Raw genomic sequence first — 25526 nt, 5'->3', positions numbered from 1 at the left:
TATATGTATAGCCTGTTGCCCTGTCACAGAGCTTGTACATCTTGACCCCATATCTGGCACGCTTGCTGGGGGGGAAACTGTTTGAACACAAGGCGGCTAGAAAATGTAATCAGGGACTCGTAAATGCAGACCTCTTGATCGGGAATAAACGAGGCTGAAAATTGTTGTTTGACGTGGTTTATGAGGGGCAGAATTTTGTGGAGCCGATCGTATTCAGGGTCCCCCTGAGGATGACAGAGTTCATTGTCAAAGTGCATGCATTTGCTCGTCCTGGCCATGGAGAAAGAATACGGGCATATGACGAATTGGGTCAGTGGCCCAATATGACCGCAACTCACTATTTTTAGTAATGCCCATGAGAAGGGATAGGCCCAGAAAGGTCTTAAATTCGGGAACAGTTATTGGTTTTCAGCCAAAAACAAAGTGTAGCTGCTGACTTTTAATAAACACACTCACCTGTTCCACGATCCAGCAATGCGGCCGTATGAACCCTCTGTTCTCTCTCTTTGTACAGTATATTGGAACCTATTTAGATCATTGCCGTGCATGAGTGCACCTGTGTTGCATTAAGGCAGCCCCTTAATTTAAATGGGGTGCCTAATGCACCAGAAAAAAAAAATGCATGTACAATTTCTGGCAGCATGCTGCAATGCACATCTCTCAGCAAGGTGTGTTGGGGTGCCATTCAGAATCAGTGGCGAAGCACTGCACTAATGCATAGAACATGTGTTATAGCAACACAGTAGTATGAAGGGGCCCTTAGTGCTTGCCTACATTTTCATAAATGCTGAGAAACAGCAGCTGTTCTGCCTATCGGACCTTAAATAGCTGCTCGTAGCAGCTATGATACACAAGGAAAGGCAAGCAGGTCTGGCAGTAATGTATACCCTAACTTGTTAACCTGAAACAAGTGATTACGGTATATTGTAACTAAATGTCAACCATAATACAAAATATTATAAAGAATAAGGTGTTCCTGTGCATCCAAACTATTTTCACTTCAGAGCTTGCCATTAAGAAAAGGTGTCTGACATTGCAGGCGTGCTCTATTGGAGAAAGAATAAGCAAGAAGAGAAGGTATAGTCTTTAAAGTGGTTGTAAACCCTTACAAACCACTTTGACCTACAGGTAAGCCTAGATTAAGGCTTACCTGTAGGTCCAAGAAATATCTCCTAAACTTATACGGTTTAGGAGATATTTGCCCGAAGACAGGCACCGCTGTCTACGGCGCATGCGCCGTAGACAGCAGCGCGCAGGCGCACTGAGCGCGGCATTTCCAATAATGGAGCTGCCGCGCGTGTCGGCTCCCGCGCGCATGCGCGGGAGTGACGTCATCGCGGCTCCGCCGAATGACAGCGGCGGAGCTGCGAGACCCCACCAAAAAGATGGATGCGCCGGACTACAGGGGACAGCGGTGACATCGCTGGCTCCTGTGTCAGGTAAGTGACACATAATGGGCTACTATGCGATGCATAGTAGTCCATTATGCTTTGCCTTTGCAGGGAATGAAATTGACAGTATAATAATAATCTACTGTTTATTAAATGAATTCAGTGAGAGGCAATGCTGTTTATATTAAAGGCATTGATCTTATTTAGACCCTTTATGGGACTTGGATAACCACCCTCTATTCATTTTAAATACCATTTTAGGCATAGTAAAGTTTTAAAAAAATAAATAAAAAAAGTTGGATTATATTTGTGACTCGGGGGTTCTCAAAAGTACCTTTTTTATAGATGTATTTTTTGGGTTAAAGGTCATTTTAAATCTTATTTCAACAAGAAGAAATGTAATTTCAGTAACCTTGAACGCCTTGGCAAGTCCAGAGTAAATGGATGAGAGGCATTATGGGCGCAACTTCCCACAGGGAATGTATGTTCAGTGTATAAATTATTGAGTTTACTAGATTTCAGTCTTATGTGCTTGTAGGACCTCCTGGGTAAGCTTTAAATAAAAGCTTCAAATCAACTGTTTGTCTTTGTTTTCATGTGCATTACTACATATGTAACAGACTTTACTTTGCGTTGGTGTATACATTTTGGAAAATATATTTTGTAATCCTGTTTGTTTTTTTTATTTATACCCTAGCGAAGAAAAAACAGAAGATTTAGATCAGAAAGACAAACCACCAAAACTCAGGAATGTTAGAAAGGATAAAAACAATGATGGAGAGCTATCTGAAGAAGCCCATCCGTCAACACAGCAGTCAGATGAACCTACTGAACCACGGAAAGCTGAAGTACCTGAAAGTACAGAGGCTGTTGCACCTGCTGTTCCTGAAGCTTCTGCCTTCCCTAAGCAAAGACGGTCTGTTATTAGAGATAGAGGACCTATGTATGATGATCCTACTCTTCCTGAAGGCTGGACAAGAAAGCTCAAGCAGAGAAAGTCGGGGCGCTCGGCTGGAAAATATGATGTTTATTTGATCAAGTAAGTGATTTTTGCAGTAGACCATACCAAAGAGGGAGAGGAAGGTGGGCAGTGCCACTTTTTTTTATTTTCCGCAAGGCTGATGATTTAGGCTTGATTACAAAAAAGAGGGTTCGTCCCACGGAATATTTCCTGGTGTGAAATCTTCTTTTCTCGCACCAAAGTATGCCTTCCATGTGTTATGGTAGACCTTACAGGAAGTAGATTTTCTGGCTTTTGACATTGTGGGATTCACTATTTCGGAGATACTCTGTTGGTCCAAGACTTTGAGCTTCAACAGCTTTGCTGTTAAAGCCAGTCACTGTGAAGCAGGATAAATGATTTGGAAGAGCCCATGGTGCTCCTGCCAAGAATCTGATCAGGTTGGAAAACAACATCCCTCTGGTCCAATCTAAAGCTATAAGGATCACCAGAATGTCCTCCATCCCGACCCTGCGGAGCAGATGAGAGAGGCATAGATCAGGCTGTACTGGTCCCAAGGAACCAGCAAAGCATCCACTGCTTCAGCCAGAGGATCTGAGTACCTGGAGACAAAGCTGTCCAGTTTGTATAACCTGGGCATTAGACCAAATCCTTACTGCCCACGTCTCAGTTCCTGACACGCCTCCAGGATTAGGCACTCTCCTGGGATCCAGGTACTGCTGGTTAATGAAGTGTGCCTTCCAATTGTACATGTCTAGTATATAAATGGCCAGAATGTAAATTTCTGTCATTTCTACTTCTCTTGCCGCTGGAAGACTTCAAATTCCTCCCTGATGGGATGTAAGCTACTGCTGTGGTCTTGTCCAACTGGATCCTGATCTGATGACCTTTCAGTCGGAATGTCCAGCTCCAGAATATTAATCTGGAGACAAGATACCTTCATTGTCCAAGTCCCCTGCCCTGACAAGGTGTCTGGGACTCCTCAGTCTGGAGCTTTTGTAAGGATTTTCCAAGAGATCAGAAAGGTGTTTTTTTTTTTTTTTTTTTTTTTTTTTTTTTTTTCCCCCCCAACACCAGAACTAGACTGCTGAGTCACGAGGCCAGAAACAACCCAGTCTTTAAAATCAGGCAAATTAATCTGTCCAGAGACTGAACCAATCAAGACAGGGTGTTGTGTTGCAGTGTTCTGGAGTGGAAGTGGACCCTAGGTTGCTCATAAAGAAGGTAAGAATCAGGTGACTCCTGGGCTGAGTCTGGCCGCCTCGGGGAGAAAAACCTCTGGCATGAGCGATTTCTAGGATAAAACCAATATTAGTTGGTAGGGATGAGCCGAACACCCCTCTAGTTCGGTTTGCAGCAGAACGTGCAAACAGGCAAAAAATTTGTGCGAACACCGTTAGTCTATGGGACACGAACAAGAAAAATCAAGTGCTAATTTTAAAGGCTTTTATGCAAGTTATTGTCTTAGTGTTTGGGGTGTCTATCGTATGCCTGTAAAGTGGCGCATGTTTCCCGTGTTTAGAACAGTCTGAGAGCAAAATTACATTTTTAAAGGGAATAAAAAAGTAATTTTAAAAGTACTCGCAGCTATAATGAATTGTTGGTCCCGGCAATACACATAATAGCTCTATGATAAAAACTGCATGGGATTCCCCCACAGGAGAACCCCGAACCAGAATAAAAAAAAAAAAAATGTGTGGGGGTTCCCCCAAATTCCATACCAGGCCCTTCAGATCTGTTATGGGTATTAAGGAGAATCCCCCCTAAGTAGGACTGGTGTCCCCTCCTTTTTTTTTTTTTTTTTTTTATACATTGTGTTTTATTTGCGTTCCACCCAAAAGTGGAAGCACCGCTTATCTGTCTAAAATCCCCCCCGCCACATTCGGCACCTTTCGAGGAGCGCGATACCTGTTTTTTTTGTTTTGTTTTTTTGACAGGTACCTGTCCCCACTTCCATTGGACCATGGCGAGGTACGTCAGAATTTCAGCCCCCCCCCCACCACCGGGCCACTTATAAAGAACCGTGCACAGTAAGGAGTAAGCTGTGAGGCCACAAGGCTTTACTGCCAGTTTCCCTTACCAGCTATGGCTGCGGCAGCACCTGAGAGCCAATGGAAGTATTGGCTGGGGTGCTGACATCGCTGCATTCCAGGACATGCAAGTGTCCTAATAATAAGTCGGCAGCTACAGTATGTGTAGCTGCTGACTTTTCACTTTTCCCTGGGAGAGGCTGGAGCACCGATTTTAAATAACATTTTTGCTTGGTTTCTAATCCCCTTGTTTTGGGTGACTACAAAGCACCTTTCCTGACGCCTTCACGGCAGCACACACTGGGGTTGTGACTCTGCCCCCCACAACCTGACAGGATTGGATTAGCTATAAATTTGAAGGGGAGACCCCCCCCCCCCCCCCCCCCCCCGCTGCATTCTCTTCTTTTTTTTTTTTTATCCTCACCTGACAGGTTGGACTGATGCGGTCTCTCCTGTTACAGATTAATTAGCCTCTTGCCACCCTTCGCCCCAGCAGGTTCAAGCCTCTCTTGTTTGGAAGTCCCTCCTTTGCAGTCTCTAAAGGAGCTTCTATGGAGGGAGCCCCCGCTCTGGTGGTCTCAAGGGGCATCTAGTCTTTTGACATATAATATGGGAGAAGGTCTAGCCATACCTCAAGTAGAAGATCTTTTCGCAGAAGCCGCTCAAGATCTCCTTCACGTCACCAAAGGCACAGCCATTCAGGGCATAGCCACTCACGCCATAGCCGGTCAAGTCGCAGGAGGTCTCCTTCCTCGCACCGTCGAACCCGCCATACCCGCCCTGCAGCAAACGCTTGCTGGGTATGCGGCGCTCCGGCTTTGCCAGATAAAATTGCATGTCGTTCCTGTTTCCATGAGGCTACCAAAGAGAAGGAAACAGAGGCAAGGATAGCTACAGACCTCATAAGGGAGTCAGTACGAGAGTCATTACTGGAGACAACACCAGCATTGGATAGAGCAGTTCCCAGCACATCTCCATCTCACTCAGGCATCGGAGTCTTCCTCTGAAAGCGAGGGTCAGGAAATGTCAGCCGGCTTCGATTTTTCTCTAGTGGAACCCTTTGCAAATTCCATCAAAGAAGCAATCGGCTGGCAAGAAGACGCAACAAATCCCCCAAAAGTGCGAAAATATTTTACAAATTTGAAAATAAATCCGTAGTCATTTCCTTTCATAGAGGAACTCGAGGATCTCATTAAGGACGAGTGGGAGAGATCAGATAAAAGGTCTATTCTTACCAATAGATTGGACAAAATGTACCCCTTTTAAAGGAATCAAAAGTGAAATCCTTAATTAATGCTCCCATTGCCGACTCCTCTTTAATGCGTCTCGCCCGTCACGTTACATTACCGATCGAGGATGCAGTCTCTTTTCGGGATGTACTTGATAGAAAGATGGATTTGGAATTGAAGAAAGCATATTCCACGGCTGGGGGAGCTTGTAGGCCAGCAATTACCACAGTGGCAGTGGCCAGAGCCATCTCGGGATGGACATCCAGAATAGATAAAGACCTTCAGGATGGCGTCGAGATAGGGAAGATAATATCTTCTCTGCAGGAAGTCAGACTAGCGGGAGATTTCGTGGCAGAGGCCTCGGTAGATATTAGAAGGTCTTCAGCCAGGTCAATGCTGGCTTCAGTAACGGCGAGAAGGGCTCTATGGCTCAAACCATGGATGGCAGATGCAGCATCCAAAACAAATTGGTGCAGGATTCCGTATGATGGTTCGAACCTTTTCGGTGCCAAATTGGATTCGGCCATCTCCAAGGTAACAGGAGGGAAATCGGATCTGATTCCTTCCAATAGAAGACCCAGAACACAAAAGGACCAGCTTTCAAACGTAATCTTCCGGACAAATACAGGGAATCCAGATCCTACCGTCCGGGTAGGGAGTTTAGAAGGGACTGGAAGAACATATAAAACCTTCCGTTCTCAGGATACAGAAGTCCAAGGCTACCCCGGCTGGGGAACAGCAGAAGTAATTTTGAAATTTTGCCCGCCCACCTGGCTCAGGTGGGCGCCAGGCTTAAAAACGTCTTCAAAATTTGGAAAAACCACATAAAGGACTTATGGACGTTATCCACAATCAAATTCTGTCACAGATGGAAATTCAAACCGAATCCCACCAAATCGCTTCCGGACAACCAGACTTCCATCCTCACTATCCAAAAGAAATCTGCTAGTGAAGTACATAGCAGAGTTGAAACAGAAGGGAGCAAACCTGGAGGTCCCATCATACCAAAAAGGGAAGGGGTTCTATTCCCCCCTGTTTTTGGTGAAAAAGAGGACAGGTGACCTGCAACCTGTATTAGACCTCAAACGGCTCAACAGAGGCATCAAAGTGGAGTCTTTCAAAATGGAAAATCTACAGTCCATTCTTCTGGCGATTAAATCTAGACGACTGGATGCTTTCTATAGATTTATCAGACGCTTATCTTCATGTGCCAGTTCATCCAGCTTTTCAAAAGTTTCTGCGATTTGCCATAAACAGCATCATTTCCAATTCTGGTGTCTCCCATTCGGCATCTCCTCGGCCCCCAGGACATTCACCAAAGTTCTGTTACCACTAGTGGCATATCTCAGGGAAAGGGGATTACGGATCCACCATTACCTAGACAAAATCCTACTTTTAGCAGAAGATCAGGAAACTCTGATCCATCACCGGGAGATTCTCCTTACAACGCTTCAGAAGTTCGGGTGGATAATCAACTGGAGAAAGAGCAGTCTACAACCTACACAGATAATGTTTTTTTTGGGGGCAGATCTAGACACCAGGTTGAACAGGATACAGCTCCCACAGGAAAAGATCAGGCCTCTAATACGGAAGATGCAGAGACTGTTGTCAACAAATCAATTGCCAGCCAGAGCCTGTCTGAGTGTACTGGGGTCCATGTCTGCAACCATACCCATGGTGCAGTGGGCGCAGTGGCACATGAGAACTCTGCAGAACTAATTTCTCAGGCAGTGGGATGGAGTATCGATGCATCAGACCATCTTTGCTTCACCGATCTGGAGATAACCGATATGGTGGTGGACACATCCGAGCAATTTCGAGAGATACAGACCAATAGTCCCTCCGGACCCAGTAGTCACTTCGGATGACTGCCAGACAGGTTGGGGAGCCCACTTTCAGGATCAGGCAGCCCAGGGGCAGTGGCATTTTCAGGCCTTAGGCCTAGCCTCAAACATTCTGGAGCTCAGAGCAGCCTTCCATGCCTTAAGAGCGTTTGCACCACTCCTGAGAGGCAAGAATGTGGTTATCCGCATTGCCACTTTGTTGTTCAGTGTCCTATATTCAGAGTCAAGGAGGTACCAGGAGTGCCACATTGATGGAGGAGGTTTGGCCCATTTTAGAGTGGGCCCAGATACATCTTACGAGTTTGAAAGCAGTGTGTTCCAGCAACACAGAACATATTAGCCGACTACCTAAGTCGAGAAACATCCAACGAGTGGTCTTTGAACCCTCAAACCTTCTCTCTCCTTGCGGAGGTCTGGGGAATGCCAGAAATAGATCTAGCAGCCAAGATCTTCCTGTCAAGAGGTTTGTTCCCATCGGCGGAGGGGGTGAGTCACCCATGGAACTTCAGGTTGGGGTATATATTTCCTCCAACCCCGTTGGATTGCGAGGTTCCTGTCCAGGCTCCGGAGGTCCTCGGCGACAGTAATCGCAATTATTCCACTGTGGCCGAGGAGGCCGAAGTTCACAACACTTTTACAGCTCAACCTCCAACCTCCTATTCCTCTTCCGATAACTCCGGATCTTTTATCTCAAGGTCAATTCCTGCATCCAGCACCAGAGAAGTTGCACCTGATGGCCTGGAGATTGAGAGGGCTAGGCTAAGAGCTCAGGGCTGCTCTCAGGAGGTTATATCAACTCTGATGCAAGCCAGGAAGGTTACGACTAATACCATTTATTCTAAAATTTGGGAAAGATTCTGCTCCATGGCTCAACAGAAGGGATGGAATAGCATTTCTCCGGAACCTGCTCATATTCTGGAATTCCTCCAATCGGATTAACAAGGGTCTTAGTCGAAGTACCCTCAAAGTTCAAGTATCTGCCCTGTCAGCCAAAACAGATATGAAGTGGGCATTCCATCCCTTAGTAATCCAATTCCTGAGGGCCTATCTAAACATCAAACCTCACAGAAAACCAGTCTTTCCATCATGGGATTTATCAATAGTTCTCCATGCTCTATCTACTCCTCCGTTTATTCCGTTTGAAACAATCTCTCTATGGGACTTGACTTTAAAACTAACCTTCCTCATTGCAATTACATCAGCAAGAAGGGTGTCAGAAATCCAAGCATTGATGATTTCGGAACCTCATTTGGTTCTCTTTCCCGACAGAGTGGTTCTAAGACGCTCGGAACGATTCATACCCAAAGTAGCTACTTCCTTCCACTACAACCAGGACATCATTCTTCCATCCTTCTCTGACGATCAGGGAGATCCGCACCCACTAGATGTGAGGACGACCATCATTAACTACTTATATGCTACCACCTTTTTTAGAAGGACGGATTCTTTTGATCATCCCTCATGGATCCAAATGCGGGCAAGCGGCTTCCTCATGTACCATTGCATCCTGGCTGGTCAGAACCATTAAGAAGGCATATTCCTCCCAGTGCCTGGCGATTCCTGAGGGCATCAGGGCTCATTCAACAAGGGCAGTGGCTACCTCCTGGGCAGCATATTGCAGGGTCTCTCCAGAGACAATATGCAGAGCAGCATCTTGGTCCTCCAGGCAAACCTTTATTTCCCACTACAAGGTGCACTCGGCTCACCTGTCCACGACTGACTTTGGCAGATCCATCATTAGAGCCAATTCTTCTGCATTATGAGGAATAAAAGTTTTGTTTTTACTTGCACCCACCCGACTGGCGAGTTATTTCCCAGTGTGTGCTGCCATGAAGGCATCAGGAAAACAGGAAATGGTATACTCACCTCCCGTAATTTTCCTTTTCTGACGCATCTTCATGGCAGCACACAGTTCCCATCCTATTTCTTTGTGATGATATATACAGAGAATGCAGCGGGGGGGGGGGGGGGTCTCCCCTTCAAATTTATAGCTAATCCAATCCTGTCAAGTTGTGGGGGGCGGAGTCACAACCCCTGTGTGTGCTGCCATGAAGATGTGTCAGGAAAGGAAAATTACGGAAGGTGAGTATACAGTTTTCCGTTTTTTAAATGTTCAAAATCTGATACCATCTTGTCTTGCTGTTTAATCCCTTTAAAGAAAATGTGTCACAGATGTAGCAAATTCAACAGAGCTATAATAAGAAAATATATTAAAACATTTCTATATAAACTGCACGTCAAAATAATCTAATCTAGTTTCAGTTGAAATGATATGTAAATTCCAACATCCTATGAAAGTCCAACTTGATTTTGTCCCATCCCACCCTCTGACCTTCTCAACTTGTCCTTTATTTGGTTAGCCTCAGCTGGGGATGCAGGAGAGGCCAGTCTAAGTTCAGCGAGCATAAGGAAATTTAGGATTTGCATGCAACTTCAGCTGTGTATCTCTGCAGCCACTAATTGTTTTGATGCATTTTAATTGAAGACGACATGTGCTTTTGCATCTATTCATGATCTGCTCCTTTTGAATTGCCCAGTGTACTAAAATCATAGTTTACAGCCACATCATTGCTGGCATGGGGGGTGTTTAAGTGATACAGGGGGCAGATTTATTTTCCCCTACCTTGCATAAATATTTTATATAAAAAATAAAAACAGCTCTATAGTCAAGTACCTTTGCACCCACCCTTCCTAAATCCACTTAAATTAGCTGCCAGCTCTATGATTAGAACAAGCAGAACAGATGAAAGAATTAATATATAAATAGTGCTGTGGTTTTACTTAAATCCAATATTACCCACCTGTGTATAGTTAATCATGCCGCAGAGTTTATACAGAAACCATACACCACCAAATTATCAAAATAAAAACTAAACGGTGGTACAGACCTTTCCTTGCGTGCATGTACCAATCCACAATATAAGCTCTTGTTGAAGTTTTTCCTCCACATTACATCACATAATTCCCTGTTCCCTCCGGGGTGGGGGTTGGGGAACGGGTCTTTTTTGCAAAAAATAAAAAATGTAAAAAATCCCAGTAGTGATTACATACCACCAAAAGAAATTTTATTTGGGGGGGGGGGGGGGGGGGAATGCTAAAAATTTAATCTGAGTACATTGTAGCATGATCGAACAATTGCCATGCAAAGTGTGAGCGCTGAAAGCTGAAAACTGGCAAACATGCACCTTTTTAAAATACAAGTCTACAGTAGTGACTTCCATATTTCTTCTGCAACAGAAAGAGAGAACACCAGCAACTATGACTGTAGCCTGGGAAAAGTGATCTTGACATACCACGTGCCTGTACACAAATTAATTTTTTTCTTAACCACTTCACCTCACCTCTGGAAGATTTACCCCCCTTCATGACCAGGCACTGCGAAACAGCATTACTTTAACTGACAATTGCACGTTCATGCGACGCTGTACCCAAACCCAATTTATGGGGGTTTTTTTTCTCCATATGTGATTGCTTCTGCTTTTTTTTTTTGGCACTAAACAGAATTTTTTTTTAAACTTTTTGCTATAATACATATCCAAGAAAAACATATTAAACACATTTTTTATCAGTTTAGGCCGATTATATATTCTTTACATATTTTTGGTAAAAAAAAAAACACAATAGGCGAAATATTGGTTTGCGCAAATGTTATCGCATCTACAAACTATGGGATAGATTTCCGCCTGACCCACGGGCACACTCCCGCAGTGAGCGTGTGCCGCCGTACAGCTATGGCAGTTTGCACAGGAGGGCCAACCTGCCACCATATAACATGGTCGGTAAGTAGTTGAATCAGATTATTATTTTTTTTATAGAATTTTTCATATAGAACAAGAAAAAAAGCAAACCACACAAAATACATGGCCTATGCATGTACTCAAAAGTTAACATGCATTGTAATAAAGGTACAATATAAATCCAAAGAGTGGCTGTTTTTGGTGAACAACAATATAGTTGAATCTATGTTTTATCTTACATAATCAAACATAAATAAAAATACTTCACCTAAGATGTAAACGTGACATGTTAAGTCATGGAAGGAAATGGCTAATTCTGCTAGGAAAATCTTGGAATCTACACAAATGCCTCACGCATCGCAAATGTGTAAAATGGGAAATAGGGGTTTAAGTCGCTTATCATTTTTTCTTTTTGTTAAACAGTTGTTACTATGATGCACTTGCCATTTGAGGCCTATGGGGTTTTTTTCTGCTTCAGAACAAAAAGTAATGACATAGTAAAAATATAAAGATGCGTGTTTTAATCCATTGCATTCAAACTTGGCAGACAGCCCCACCTACAGGCCATTATAAGGTGTACATACAAGCATGGTGTTTTCCATCAAATGCAACCTCTTTGCACGAATACTTTCTCCACAAATAACCAACACATTTTTACATATACAAGCTTAAAGTGTGTATTTTTAATGCAATTTATCACAAAGTGTCTTGCCAAAGATCTACATGCAGATATGCAAGGCTTGCACTGCTTATCATAATGTGTTTTTTAATCTTATATATATATTTTTTTTTTCAAATAGCCCAAGTGGAAAAGCTTTTCGGTCAAAAGTCGAGCTTATAGCATACTTCCAAAAAGTAGGCGACACATCCCTCGACCCCAATGATTTTGATTTCACTGTAACCGGAAGAGGAAGCCCTTCTCGAAGAGAACAGAAACTGCCGAAAAAGCCGAAAGCTTCAAAACCCACCGGTACTGGCCGAGGAAGGGGACGGCCAAAAGGAAGCGGGAAGGCAAAGCCAATAGTCAAGCTAGAGGGTGTACAGGTTAAGAGAGTAGTTGAAAAGACTCCAGGAAAGCTTCTGGTCAAAATGCCTTTATCTGGAAATAAAGAAGAATCTGATGCAACTACATCAGAACAGGTTCTTGTCATTAAGCGCCCAGGGCGGAAAAGAAAATCAGAAATTGACCCGTCAGCAGCTCCAAAAAAACGGGGCCGCAAGCCAGGCAGTGGCAGCGCCGCTGCTGCTGCCGCTGCTGCTGCGGCAGCAGCAGCTGAAGCCGCAAAGAAAAAAGCAATCAAAGAGTCTTCCGTAAAGCCCCTCTTAGAGACTGTATTACCAATAAAGAAACGTAAGACACGGGAAACTGTAAGCCTGGAGGTTAAAGACCCAGAGCCCCCAGAGATTCCGTCTGCCGTTACCGAAAAGGGCGTAAAAATACAGAATCCTGCTAAAAGCCCAGAAAGCAAAAGTAAAGAAAGTAGTCCTAAAAGTAAGAGCACTCTGCCCAAAAAGGAGCAACAGCATCACCACCATCACCACCACCATCACCACCACTCCGCATCTAAGGCATCTACAACTAGTCTGGAGCCAGAGACTTCAAAGGACAGTGTAAGTGCCCCGGAGCCACAGGACTTAAGTGTCAAAATTTGCAAAGAGGACAAAGTCCCTGAGAGCGATGGTTGTACACAGGAGCTGCCTAAGACTCAGCCTGCAGATAAGTGCAGAAACAGAGGGGAAGGTGAACGAAAAGACATTGTTTCTTCATCCATACAACGGCCGAGCAGGGAGGAACCTGTTGACACCAGAACACCGGTGACTGAAAGAGTTAGCTGACTTTAAGAAGTTTAAAGAGATATAAAAAAAACTGTTAAATAAAGGCAGCTGTTGTCTCTTCTCCTTGTGGGTAGGGCTCTGACAACGCTTCCCTATAAATGAAGTAAAGAAAAGTCTATTTTTCCTCCTGTAGCTTGGAGTTTCGTAGCTTCAGGGTGGGAGTGAATGTCAGTTGTGGATCTTTTTATTACCGACGAGCACAGTGAGTCAGGGGTGAAGACTTCTAACAGAGACAGAAGCCGCTTTGCACTTTTTTTTATACTAAATAGGCTCCTTTGAACATGGCTTACTCTGCATCATACTACTGACCAAGGTGGGCTGTCTCCTTAACTTTTTAGGTATGCCAACTTAAGCTTTGCTCCTGTTTAGCACACTCCAGTCCCCGTGCCATCTGTAGTGGCATTCTTGTTGCTGCAGATTAGAATCTTGCATATTTACTTTTTACCTGTGGTAAATATAAAAAGTATGGGGTTTGATTTAGTCCAGACCACAGTATTGCCAAATGATTGTGTCCCATGGACTGAGCCAGGGTATACAAAAGCCTTTTAGCCTTTTAAATAGGGTACCGTATCTGCCATGTATATATTAGATCTTTACCCAATGCTCTCTTAATTCTCCTTTTTTTTTTTTCAGTGGCAGCTGGTATATTTAAAGGCTATGTAGATATTTTTGTTATTCTTGTGACTTTAGTACATGGTTAGCCCTATACCTAAAGGGGGAAATTTGAACTTGCTGTGTGAGCCCTTGAGTATTTAATGAAGACTATACTGTTTGAAAGAATATTTTTTAAATAAATTACCCCAGCTCCTAAAAAAAAAAAAAAAAAAAAAAAAAATAATTACTATTGGTGATTTGGTCTATAAAATGGTGGCAGTTCGGCAATAAGTTATTTACTGAGAAATGAAAGAGAGTGGCAGTGGACAGGATTTTAGGAGACCAAGGATACTTGTAGTTACAGTGAAAGTTTTTTTGTTTGTCATTTTAGTTGTGTAAAGAACTGTCAGTAATGTTTGTGGACATACATGTTGAAACTTACAGCGCAGAAATTATTAACTTATGATGAAAAATGTAATGTGGGGGATGATAATACAGTATGCACAATAGACTTCCTTTATGAGTAAACTCATTGAAGAACACTCAAAGCAGCCTTTTGATGGTCTGAAATGGCTGATAACATAAATCAGGGGATTTCCCCAAACTTTAATACGTTTAGTAGGATCCAAAAGTCTGAGATTAGTATCAAAGAACTGTGTTTTATTTTATAAATTATGTGGAAATAAGGTAGTTTGTTTTAACCTAAAATGAAAATTTTCTAACATTTACATCATTTGTCACAAATGCAAATCAACAGAAATGTATTTGTATTTTTAGTACTGTCAGGGTGCAGTTGGTCCTGTATAAATCCATTCCATAACAGGCGAATCTTCCCTACACTTGAACATTTACACTGCCACATTTGATCGTAGGTTTTATACTCTGTTGTCCAGCCAAAACGTTGTCAATTGAATGCCTGATGGGTATTACCAGAGAGGTTCTCCTCTCCACTTATAAAACAATAATAACCATCTGTAATTACAATGTAACTTTTTTAGGTCATTCAGTTTTCAACAGTCATGTTTCTATATTATTAGCCCATACTTTTATTTGCACATTTGTCATGTTGTGAAAGAATTTTGTATTGGAATTCTCTGCTCTCACAATCATTAGCTGACTGCAAGTTTACGAAGTAGAATTGAGCTTTTTTGTTAATCAGGATTTCAATATCATAGGAAGATCTTCTTTTGCCTTGTAATGAAGGTCATTTGATGCCAGTTTTAGGTGCTCTGCTCACTTAAGAATTGCTTTGGATTAATTTAATGTGTAGCATTATCTCCAGCGTACATTATACTGCCCACTAAGGAACTATGTGTGTCTAACTGCAGTCTGGCTCTGGAAAATTTCCTCAGCACTCAAATTTATCAAAACTTAAAATGATTCCTTCATCTCCTCCTTTTTTTTTTTTTTTTTTTTTCTTTTTTTTAATAGAGATAGAAATGGTTCTAAAATATTTCAGTGCTTTTCTGACATTAAGGCTGGGTTCACACTAGTGTGAATTGGATGCAAGTTCTGCATGCATCCAAGTTATGCAAGCATCCAATTTGCAATAGCAGGAGATTGTGACTAACTCTCTATGGAGCCTGTTCACATATCTCTGCAGTGGCTGCAGTGTGATTTGCGCAGGAACGCTGTGTGCGTCTTTTGGTCCATTTCAGGTCCGAATGCCGCCAAAAAATCGGCTTGAAATCAGACCTGAAACGGTGAATGAGGACACACTGGACCTACTGCTATGAGCTGATGTGTGCTCATATGTGAACCCAGCCTAAAGCTGCACTCCAGGAATTCAGCCAGTCTGTAAAATGTGCTGGCATACTATAAGGTAAGTCCATGCATGCCACCTCTTGGACTCCTCTCTTTTTAATTTACATCAGGGTATTATGGTGTTCTGTGAACACAGCTATTGCTACACTCCCGGAGCTCTGACGGAACATAAGCTGTCTTCTCACGCACAGAAATTTTTGCTGCCCCTCCCCTCTGCTCTTTATTCATATAAAAATTTGTCTTTTGTGTATTTTGGGGTGGGCACAGCAGCTGCATGCGACTGCAGCTGCTGGAACTGAGACCAGAAGGTCCACTGGGGATTTTTCTAGTGCTCTGTAAAAATGTATATTAAAGCGATCAGTCCAGAAGGCGGCATTCACAGTGGCTGCATTCCTGGAGTTATTGCTAACATTTAAGACCCATCCACACGTTTGCACTGCAATAGCTCATTAACTAGCATGTATTTTCTGTAACAGCACAATTCAACTCATGGTATAGAGTTAACAGTTATGGCAAGGTGTGTTTGGGGTGCCATTTAGAGTGAATGTCGCTGTATTGTACCAATGGCAGTGTGATGGTGTGAACAGGACCTTGGAGAATTATTTGTTAGGATCTGAAACAATCTGCGCACACTATCTCACTAAATGAACCCATCCTAAATGGCTAAAGTGTTAAAAATTTAAATCCTCAAGGATATAATATAATATGTGAAATACTAGATTTTCACATATTGTATTTTGAAAGTTAGTGATTCTAAAGGCAGAAGGTTTTTTTATCTTTATGCATATTTTATGCATTAAGAGCCAGTTCACACCAGATGCAGTTCAGTTCCGTGCGTTTTTCCTGCACTAAAAATGCATGGACAGTTTTTTTCCATGTATTGCAATGGCTCTAGTTCACGCCATGCAGTCAGTTTCCGGTGGAGAAACTGACCGGAAACGCACTGCATGGTGTGAACTAGAGCCATTGCAAAACATGGAAAACACTGTGCATGCATTTTGCGCAGAAAAAAAAGCGCATGGAACTGCATCTGGTGTGAACTGGCACTAAGATGATAAACCTGTTCGCAGCATCCCCCCCATCTCGATCCACCGATGTGCACGAGTGCCTCAGCTGTCCAGGACTTTCCCTCCTGATTGGCAGATACACAGCAGCAGCGCCATTGGCCCCGCCACTGTTGGTCAGTCAGCCAATCAGGAGAGGGGGCGGGGCCAATACATGGCTCTGTGTCTGGATGGACACACACAGCTGTGGCTCGGGTGCCCCCATAGCAAACTGCTTGCTGTGGGGGGCACTCGACAGGAGAGGGGGGGGACCAGGAGCACTGGCGGGGGGACCCAAGAAGAGGAGGATTGGTGCTGCTCTATGCAAAACCACTGCACAGAGCAGGTAAGTATAACATGTTTGTTAGTCCTTTTTATTTTATTTTATTTTATTTTTCCTTCAAAAATATCACTTTAAGGCCTACGAAATGTATCCCTCGTTATTGGGAGCACAGGTTTTATCTAAATAAATGTTATGCTTTCACAATAAATTTAAATGATTTAAATTGTTCATGAACAGGATAGGTACATTTTGGTTTCAAACAAAGCACCTTTTAATAAACCTCACCCGAGTAAAAACGATGGTTTGAAATAAACATTGTTCTTCAGACTTTTGGACACTACTGCATACAATTCATTTAGAGATTTGCTGTTGAGAACTAAACACCCTCGAGATGACGTTGTGAAGGAAGCAGCCATTCTCCAACCCAAGCTCTGTGTATCAGATGTTCAGGAGTCATAAAGCTACACCTATTCACTGATGCATTATCCTTGTTACCAGTATATACTAGGGGGAGAATGGCTCCTGTCAAAGCTTATTTGCGAAGGTGTTTTGTTTCATTATCAAGTCTGTTAAGGGATGACAACTGTCTTAGAATTGGCAGCATTTCACAATTATTAGGGAAATCGATACCAAATGTTCTTCCAGTTCATTGTAGTACAAGTAGCTTTTCTGTAGTGATGATAACTGTTGCCCTGCTTTTCTTCCTTTTCAGAAGAAAGACTGAAATAGTGAATATTTAGAAGGCAGGAATTTGGGGAAATTAATTTTATTTATTTTATTTTTTATAATAATTCTGTAAATCTATTTAGCTGGGCACTTCTTTTTTTTTTTTTTTTTTTTCATTTAAGAAGACAGTCACATGAAGCTGCGAAACTCTAAGTTTTTCTTTTTTTACTTCATTTGTTCTTTCATTTGGCAGTTTTATAAGGACTTCCTGTTATAAAAAATGATTTCTGTCAGGATATTCTACAGCTTTGAGTGGCCTGTCAGATTCCAGTTGTCAATTTTAGGTCTGTATTTATTTTAAACAAGCTGTATACCTTTCAGACTGAGCACTTAGATGATGTACTGGAATGGCATGTGATCTCTAATCAGTAGCCAATTGAACTGGTCACATTACCTCCTCAACTGCCATATAGATTTCATTGGGCTTCTAGCTGCAGTCAGCAATGGGCTGATAATATCAGGAAAAGGTAATTCCATGAAATGGATGAAGCTGAACTCCAGCTAGTAAAAAAAAAAAAAGGTTTGCATGAAAGTGTTACTAAAGATACAATTTATATTACAGTAATAAACATATTGTACTCACCTGCTCTGTGCAATGGTATTGCACAGAGCAGCATGAACTGACTCTTCTTGGGACCCCCGCAGTCTATCTTGGCTCCTCCTTTTCTTAAGATGCTTGCTATGGGGGGGGGGGGGGGGGTGCATAGTGCAGGCTCACTCCCGAGCTGTGTGTTTATGGAGCATCTCTCGAAAGACATGCACAGCAGGGATTGGCCAAACCCCACATCTTCCTCACTGCCTGAGTCTGTGAAGACGGGGGAGACGAGATGCAGCCTTGCACAGTGCTGGATCTCCTCTCTCTCTCTCTTCCCTCACACAAGGAAGGGGGGAGGACAAGGCTTTACATTATTATTTTTTTTAACTTAATTCAGGGAAGGCATTAAGGTAAAAACATTTTGGCTTTAGAATCACCTTAATTATGCGTTTTAGATTATCAAGATACCAGTGCCCACATAATGGAGATATTCACAGGGTTTCACATGGCTAATAGGTTTTTACTCAATGGTCAGGTGACCCCCCCCCCCCCCACAAAAGCTGCTGCACCCATGCCCAAGTTTCTTCTCAAAGAGCTTGTGTATTGAGAAGCAGTGTGCGGGATGAATATGAATACCTTTTTGCATCATGCACAGGACAAGAAAGTAAGCTAAAGGGATATCATGGAGAAACCTCCCATTGGGCTACTTTGATTTCAGATAATTACTTTAGCAATTAAGGCACCATATATATATGTTATTACATATTATTCCTTTGCTATTATTTATCTGGGGTGGGGAGAAAAGAGATGCACTTAATATTTGTGGTGGTAGGAGGAGGGCGCTGCATTTTACACATAGAAGTGTGAAAGAAAAATTTTGTTCATCCAACTATTTCTAGTGCAGGCTTAAAAATGAAAACAAGAACTCGCTTGGTACACCTTTTATTTTGTCTTTCCACGGTTTTCCGTGTTCAGTGTAAAATTCCACAGATGGCAGAATACCACCTCCTATAGCAGTTTAAGTGATGCCTAGAAGTTTGAAGAAGCGGTTCTTCAGCAATAGATGTAAGAGTCTCATCTCCCTGTTAACTGAGTGAATGTTAGTTTTGTGGTATAATATATATATATATATTTTTTTTTTCTTAAAATGTAACGTGAAGGCCTTTGTATTAGTTTTTATCTGATATTTGTTTGTGAGGACGCTGTGGATTTGCATGATTTTATACTTCAAAGATGTGCAGAACTCCTAGTAGCTATTGTATTGAGATATATAAATATATATACATATGATATTTATCAGCACATACCTTCTTGCTTTAAAAAAAAAGTATAAGGGCCATGTAACATGTTAACTTACATGAGCAGACAATGTCGACCATGTTTTCTTCATGTTCATTCCAAAGCATTTTTCAATATATTCTAAAAGGAGAAAAAAAAAAAGTCACGACTACATTGTACTTTAAACAGTTCAAAGGATTATTTACATATTTTGTTCATGATTACAACATGGCCTACCCTGGAAGTCCTTATTAACCTGCACCTTACCATTTTCTTTTTTGGCAAAGCAAAAAAGAGGAAAATATTTTGTTTACAGAGAACTCAGTTCTACAAGTGTGTTTAAATGGCAGTAAAAAAAACCCTATGTATCCTTAGATGACACAAGGAGCATAATGTACTCGGCGTGAACAGGAATGACGTTGCAAAGGGAGGCGGAGCCCTCGTTAATCATGTCTACATCCTTCAAGGAACTGTCCATTCTGTGCAGGTGTTCAACAACCATTTAATGTTTTACGTTGTCCAAGTCTTTGGAAATAATTTTACATAGGATTATTTTATCATCATTTTGAGACTTCTTCCATTGTCTTGTTTTATTTCCACAAAAAAGGTTCTGTTTGGCATGCAGAAATCCACAAACTAGACAAACTGCTTCAGTACTTGCGTTCAAGAATATATATTTGACTGTTTCAGAGCAACAATGACAGACTCTCTGTAGATTTAGCCTGGTGATGGTGTTTTTTTTGTTTTTTATTTTATAACTTCCATATACTACTGGGCTGAAATGACAGACAACTGCTCTATAAATATGATTTTCAGTACATTGTCACATTTTGTTTTTCTTCCATGATTTTTCTTTAACATGAGTTGTGCACTTTTTTTTTTTTTTTTTTTTTTTTTGTAAAATCAGGTGCCCTTCTCAAATGCCTTTTCATAGAGAGCACTTTAGTTATGTCTTGATTGTGTGATTTATTATAAGTGAAAGTACCTGTGACATAGGAAAGACTTTGTATCCATACATAAGAAAATAATGTGTGTAAATGTCTGTATACTGAAATATACCAAACAAACTCTGCTTCTAGCATTCATTCAATGTTTGTCCTATTGATTTTATTTTCTTAACTGATTTACATAGATGATAAAGTTCAAATATAGATAAGCTATGGCTCTTTGGATGAGCTACATGTCCCAGCCTAGCTGCCTAAGGGGGTGCCTGGTTATCTATCTCCTAACTAGGTTTTTATTTAAGTGTTCCATCCATCTTTGTTTTTTTTATACATATAATTACATAAATATATAGACTGACACCTTGCGTTTGAGAATAGACTTTAGCTCTACTGAAATTGATGCACTATTTTCAGTAGAGCTACAGTCTCTTCTCTTCAGTACCAGGTTTCAGTCTATTGATTTTGCATTCTTGTGACCCAAGAGTCTGTTTCCAGTCTGCTACCATTACTTTTGGTAGCTAGGAGAATAAGCCCTGTCTGACACTGTATGACTGTCCAGCTTGGATGTCTAGAAATCTCTTGGAAAAAGCACCAGTATATTTTATATAGCCATATATCTCTGCTTTCTGCATCAAAGCAAATCTAAAAGCCATTGAGGTTGATTTGCTAAAACTGGAGCATGCAAAACCTGGAGCAGCTCTGCATAGAAATCAATCAGCTTCCAGGTTTTTTTGTCAAAGCTTGAAGTGTTGATAAACCTACAACAGTAAAATCAGTCTGTATATGCAGTAAAGCATGCTTGTTATACTCACTGTGAAACCTAAGGGGTTAAGCCTCCATCCATTGTGTAAAAAAAGGCGGTTTGATCCTGTCTTCTCTGATTCTCCTCCTTTTTACTGTACTCAATCCATCTGCTGATGGAACAGAGCTGTGGAGGCACATGCTCAGTTTGGTGTATTGGTGTATTGATATAATATTTTGGTTAGGTATATGTGATCAGCACAGGTCCATTCTGCACTATCCAGACAGAGGGTCAGGTGTCATGCAGCCCCATAGGACAATCGGGGGAGAATGAAAACCAGTGTTCGGCCACACACTGATAGAAGTCACAAGACTGCTATATACCACTGATGAGAAAAGGTATTTAGCAGTTTATATTTATTAATATTATTGCATTTCCATGTTCTGTGTACTGTGGGAGACCAGATATAGTGAATGCAGACTCCTCGGTTTAGTAACACTTTAAATGAATAATCTGAAGTTAGAAGCTGATTGGCTACCATGCACAGCAGCACCAGTTTTTTCACTTCAATTTTAATGAATGAACCCCACTAGGGCCTATGCCAGGTTTTGTTAACAGAATAGCTTCTCTCTCCCTAAACAGGTCAATGGAAATGCAGAAACAGTTTGGTGCAGCAGAGATCAAATGTGAGACAGATGTCAGTCATCTGCAGTTAAAATATACCTGTCAGTGAATTCCAAATGCCTCCAAACCAGTGGGGAATGCTAGCAGAATGCACCTGAATTGATCTGATCCGTGAACACAAGCCCAAAGCCAGTTGAAACAGGTCCTTAGTGTGTCTATAGCATATGCAAATATGTGATAACAGCAAAAGTATCAATGGTATTCAGTAGCCTGCTAAGCCACATAAAATCTGTTAATTGCCATGCCCTAAATTGCAGAAAGACCATTTGAGTGACTGCTATGGTTTACTACCAAGAGGTTTGTTGGAAACCGAAAAGTCTCTGGCATTTTGAGCATCATTGATGTGGTCCGGAGTCCACATATATGGCCTTTCCACTTCCCGGTCTCATCCTTTTCTCTTTGCTGCATTCACACATTATTATTATACAGGTTTTATATAGCACCAACAGTTTGCTCAGCGCTTTACAACATGAGGGCAGACATCACATTTACATTACAATTTAGTACAAGAGGAATGAGAGGGCCCTGCTCGTTAAGAGCTTACAATCTAAAAAGGAAGCGGCAATTGATACAAAACGTAATAGCTGTGGGGGATGAGCTGATGGAGGAAGTAAAACCGTGTTAGTTAGAAGCAGGATAGGCTTCTTTGAAGAGAAGGGTTTTCAGGGATAGTCTAAAGATGGATAGATTAGGGGACAGTCGGACAGATTGGGGTAGGGAGTTCCAAAGGATGGGAGAAGCTCTGGAGAAATCCTGGAGGCGAGCATGGGAGGAAGTGACAAGGGAGCTAGAGAGCAGCAGGAGGTCTTGGGATGACCGTAGAGGGCGGTTTGGTTGGTATTTTGGGACAAGGTTAGTGATGTAGCTGGGGGCAGAGTTATGGATGGCTTTGTAGATTATTGTTAGTACTTTGAATTTTATTCGTTGGGTGAGTGGAAGCCAGTGCAGGGATTGGCAGAGAGGGGTGGAGGACACTGAATGACTGGTAAGGTGGATGAGTCTGGCAGCGGCATTCATTATGGACTGGAGGGGGGATAGTCTGTGTAAAGGTAATCCAACAAGGAGGGAGTTGCAGTAGTTGAGGCGAGAGATGACCAGGGAGTGAATTAGAAGCTTGGTGGTGTCATTAGTTAAAAAGGGGCGTATTCTGGAAATGTTGCAGAGGCTAAGGCGGCATGATTTGGACAGGGCTTGTATGTGGGCCTGAAAGGACAGTTCGGAGTCTAAGGTTACCCCTAGCACTCTGGCATGTGGGGATGGACTGATAGATGTTCCATTGATCTTGACAGAGAAGTCAGGCGAAGGGGCACGTGGGGGAGGAAATATTAAGAGCTCGGTTTTAGATTAAGTTTGAGGAAGTGGTGTGACATCCAGGCTGATATGTCTGTTAGTAGATCAGTGATGCGTGAGGAGATTGATGGGGTGAGCTGAGGGGTAGAGAGATAGATTTGGGTGTCATCAGCATATAAATGTTAGAGAAAGCCATGGGAGGCTATCAGCTGACCCAGGGAGGACGTATAGATCGAGAATAGTAGAGGTCCAAGGACAGAACCTTGGTGGACCCCAACGGTAAGAGGAGTTGGAGAAGAGGAAGTGGAGTTGTAAGTGACACTGAAGGTGCGATGAGATGGGTAAGATTCAAACACATTAGCAACTTTATTTAGTGTGTAGAAGAGTGTGTAAATAAATATTTCACTTAATATATTGTTTGATTTTACTTTTAGGCCTCATGCACACTGGACCTTAAAAAAAGCCACTTTTAGGAGCGCTTGTTTTAAAAAAAATTCTGCCTTTAAACGCCCCTCAGTGTTTGTATCAATGCGCACACAGGTGTTAAGGGTGAAAAAAACCCACTGCCAGCATGCATTCAGGAGAAGCAGCCTTTTTGGCAGAAAAAATGTTTGAGATGCCTAAATGTGTCTAAACATGTGTTTAACACTTTCCAGTTTAGCGCTTAATCATTAAATTATTTCAACGGCCAGAACATATTATTATTATGACTAATTAAATTATTTAACACCCAAGCGCTTAACACATCTAAATGCATTTTTTTTATGCTGCTTTTATTCTGCCAGGAGAAAGGTGTTCAGGAGAGTTGAGCAAACGCCCAGTGTGTATGAGGCCTTATACCTTTCTGTAGTGAGTTTGTGCTTTTACAATGAGTTTACACGCATCAGAAAACATGTTTGCTACATGACAGTCTGACCAAAATTTCTTTCCATGTACAATGCAGGTAACCTGGTCCATATAGAAATACAATAACCATGTAAACTTCACTTTTTTGCTACACTGTATATAAACAAGTGTATGTGCTGCAAGTGTGACTGACGCCTTACACTCCCTGCATGCGCTACCTTTTCTTAGCCGTTTCCGTTTTTTTCATTTTTCTATTGCATTTAATTCTTTTAACCCGGTACTTTTTTGTAATGCTAATTTTTGGAATTGGCTCGGATCTGCTCCGTCAGCTGATAGCAGATAGTAGCCCATTGTCAGTTGACTCTGGGTCATAGGAAGACAAAAATAAGTGCACTCCTTTGACCCTACAAGAGAAGTGAGGCCTAAAAAGCTTTGGCCTTTTAACAATTTTGCATCGTTGTTGGCAACAGTGCCAAAATGTTTTGTAAGTTGTATGGTACTAAGTGGAATTGAAGCTCTAGCTGTTTCCAATAAAACATTATTTTGCTATATAATATAGCAAACGGATGCTGCTGTAATGGATAGAACTCCACGTTGAACAATAAAGTGGACGAAGGGGAAGGTAGATCTGCAAATCTTGCATTTCCTTGTGCCCATATTGGTTCTTTTGATGCTTCCTTGCTGAGCCCCTTCTTTTTTTTTTTTTTTTTTTTTGCTATGCTGCTGCTGGAAGCATTGTGGCCAGGCTTGAATCATTACCAATAAACTTCTGTAGGGAATAACTGTGCTGACTGACACAGACACATACTGAGGCAATAAAATAGTTGCTACATGACCTTCAGAAAAACCGAAGGCTTAAACATGGCTAAGCCTGATATGCACATTAGCTTACCTCCCACGATTTCATATTTTTTTGTTTCCTACCTTGTATGTAAATGTATTCCCTGTAGAAAAGGTTTACTTCAGCATATACTGAAATATGATTGCAAGGCTCAGTTCTGTGTTCAAAGATCCTTGTCATAGGTTACATTAGATTGACCGGTATATATGTGCTTTTCTACAGCTTTAATACATTACCTTCAGATTTCAGTGTGGTGGTCACCAAAGCTTCTACATTATTACAGTTCTACATTATTTAAGCAGTTATTCGCTGTCTTTGCATACAAGGCAGTGCAACTCTTCTCTGTGTAATAAATACTGGCGTGCCAATGAAGCTGTGTTGTGATGCCTAAATAGAAAACATAGTAGCATAAGTCTTAGGGTTTCACAGCGAGTCAGATTTGGGCCTCCATTTCAGGTTCCTTCATGTAGCACTGCTTTTGCTGTTTGCGCATAATAAAGTAAGTTTGTTTAAAATGCAAATTAAATTCTACTTACGGCAGAACATTCATTTATGAATTGACCAAAATATATCCACCCAGATAGCATATGTCTAGCATGGTAGATGATGTTTTTCAAAACGCTTTTATTATGTGTATGTAGTTATTGTATGATATGCAATGTAAGTACTCTATTCTAGGTTTTAAAACTCATTGCCTTCTCTTCTGTAACCTGTGCATTTACTTCAAAGCTTGCGTGGGCTTTATAATTAACCACATGCGCCCCCCCCTTTAATTGGCCTAATAAAAAAAGAACTTGTTGGGGCTTGGGTTTCTATACTTGGCCATAGAGCCAAAACAACTAATCGATTAATCGACAACGAATAGATTATGAAATTGGCCACTAACCTAATGGGGTTAAAAAAAAAAAATTTGTACTTTATAGTACAA

At 41.7% G+C, this 25526-nt stretch overlaps 1 protein-coding gene across 3 annotated transcripts in view; it reads left to right on the top strand.

Moving 5' to 3' along the window:
- The window catches only part of MECP2 (methyl-CpG binding protein 2), a 78142-nt gene extending 57801 nt beyond the window's left edge, over positions 1–20341 (top strand). For 2 of the 3 annotated variants that reach the window (XM_077479086.1, XM_077479097.1), the window contains exons 2-3: positions 2089–2430; positions 11993–20341. In XM_077479086.1, the coding sequence (XP_077335212.1) occupies positions 2089–2430; positions 11993–13028 (1378 nt within the window). In that variant the 3' untranslated portion in view covers positions 13029–20341. The remainder of the gene's footprint in view (positions 1–2088; positions 2431–11992) is intronic. The other variant, XR_013274291.1, reaches the window with a different exon arrangement.
- Positions 20342–25526: the final 5185 nt, after the last annotated feature.

The sequence above is a fragment of the Lithobates pipiens genome, unplaced genomic scaffold (assembly GCF_037356315.1).
Source record: "Lithobates pipiens isolate NorthernLeopardFrog02 unplaced genomic scaffold, aLitPip1_a1.2 Scaffold_1, whole genome shotgun sequence".
Classification (NCBI taxonomy): domain Eukaryota; kingdom Metazoa; phylum Chordata; class Amphibia; order Anura; family Ranidae; genus Lithobates; species Lithobates pipiens.
This window is presented reverse-complemented; position numbering and strand designations above follow the sequence as displayed.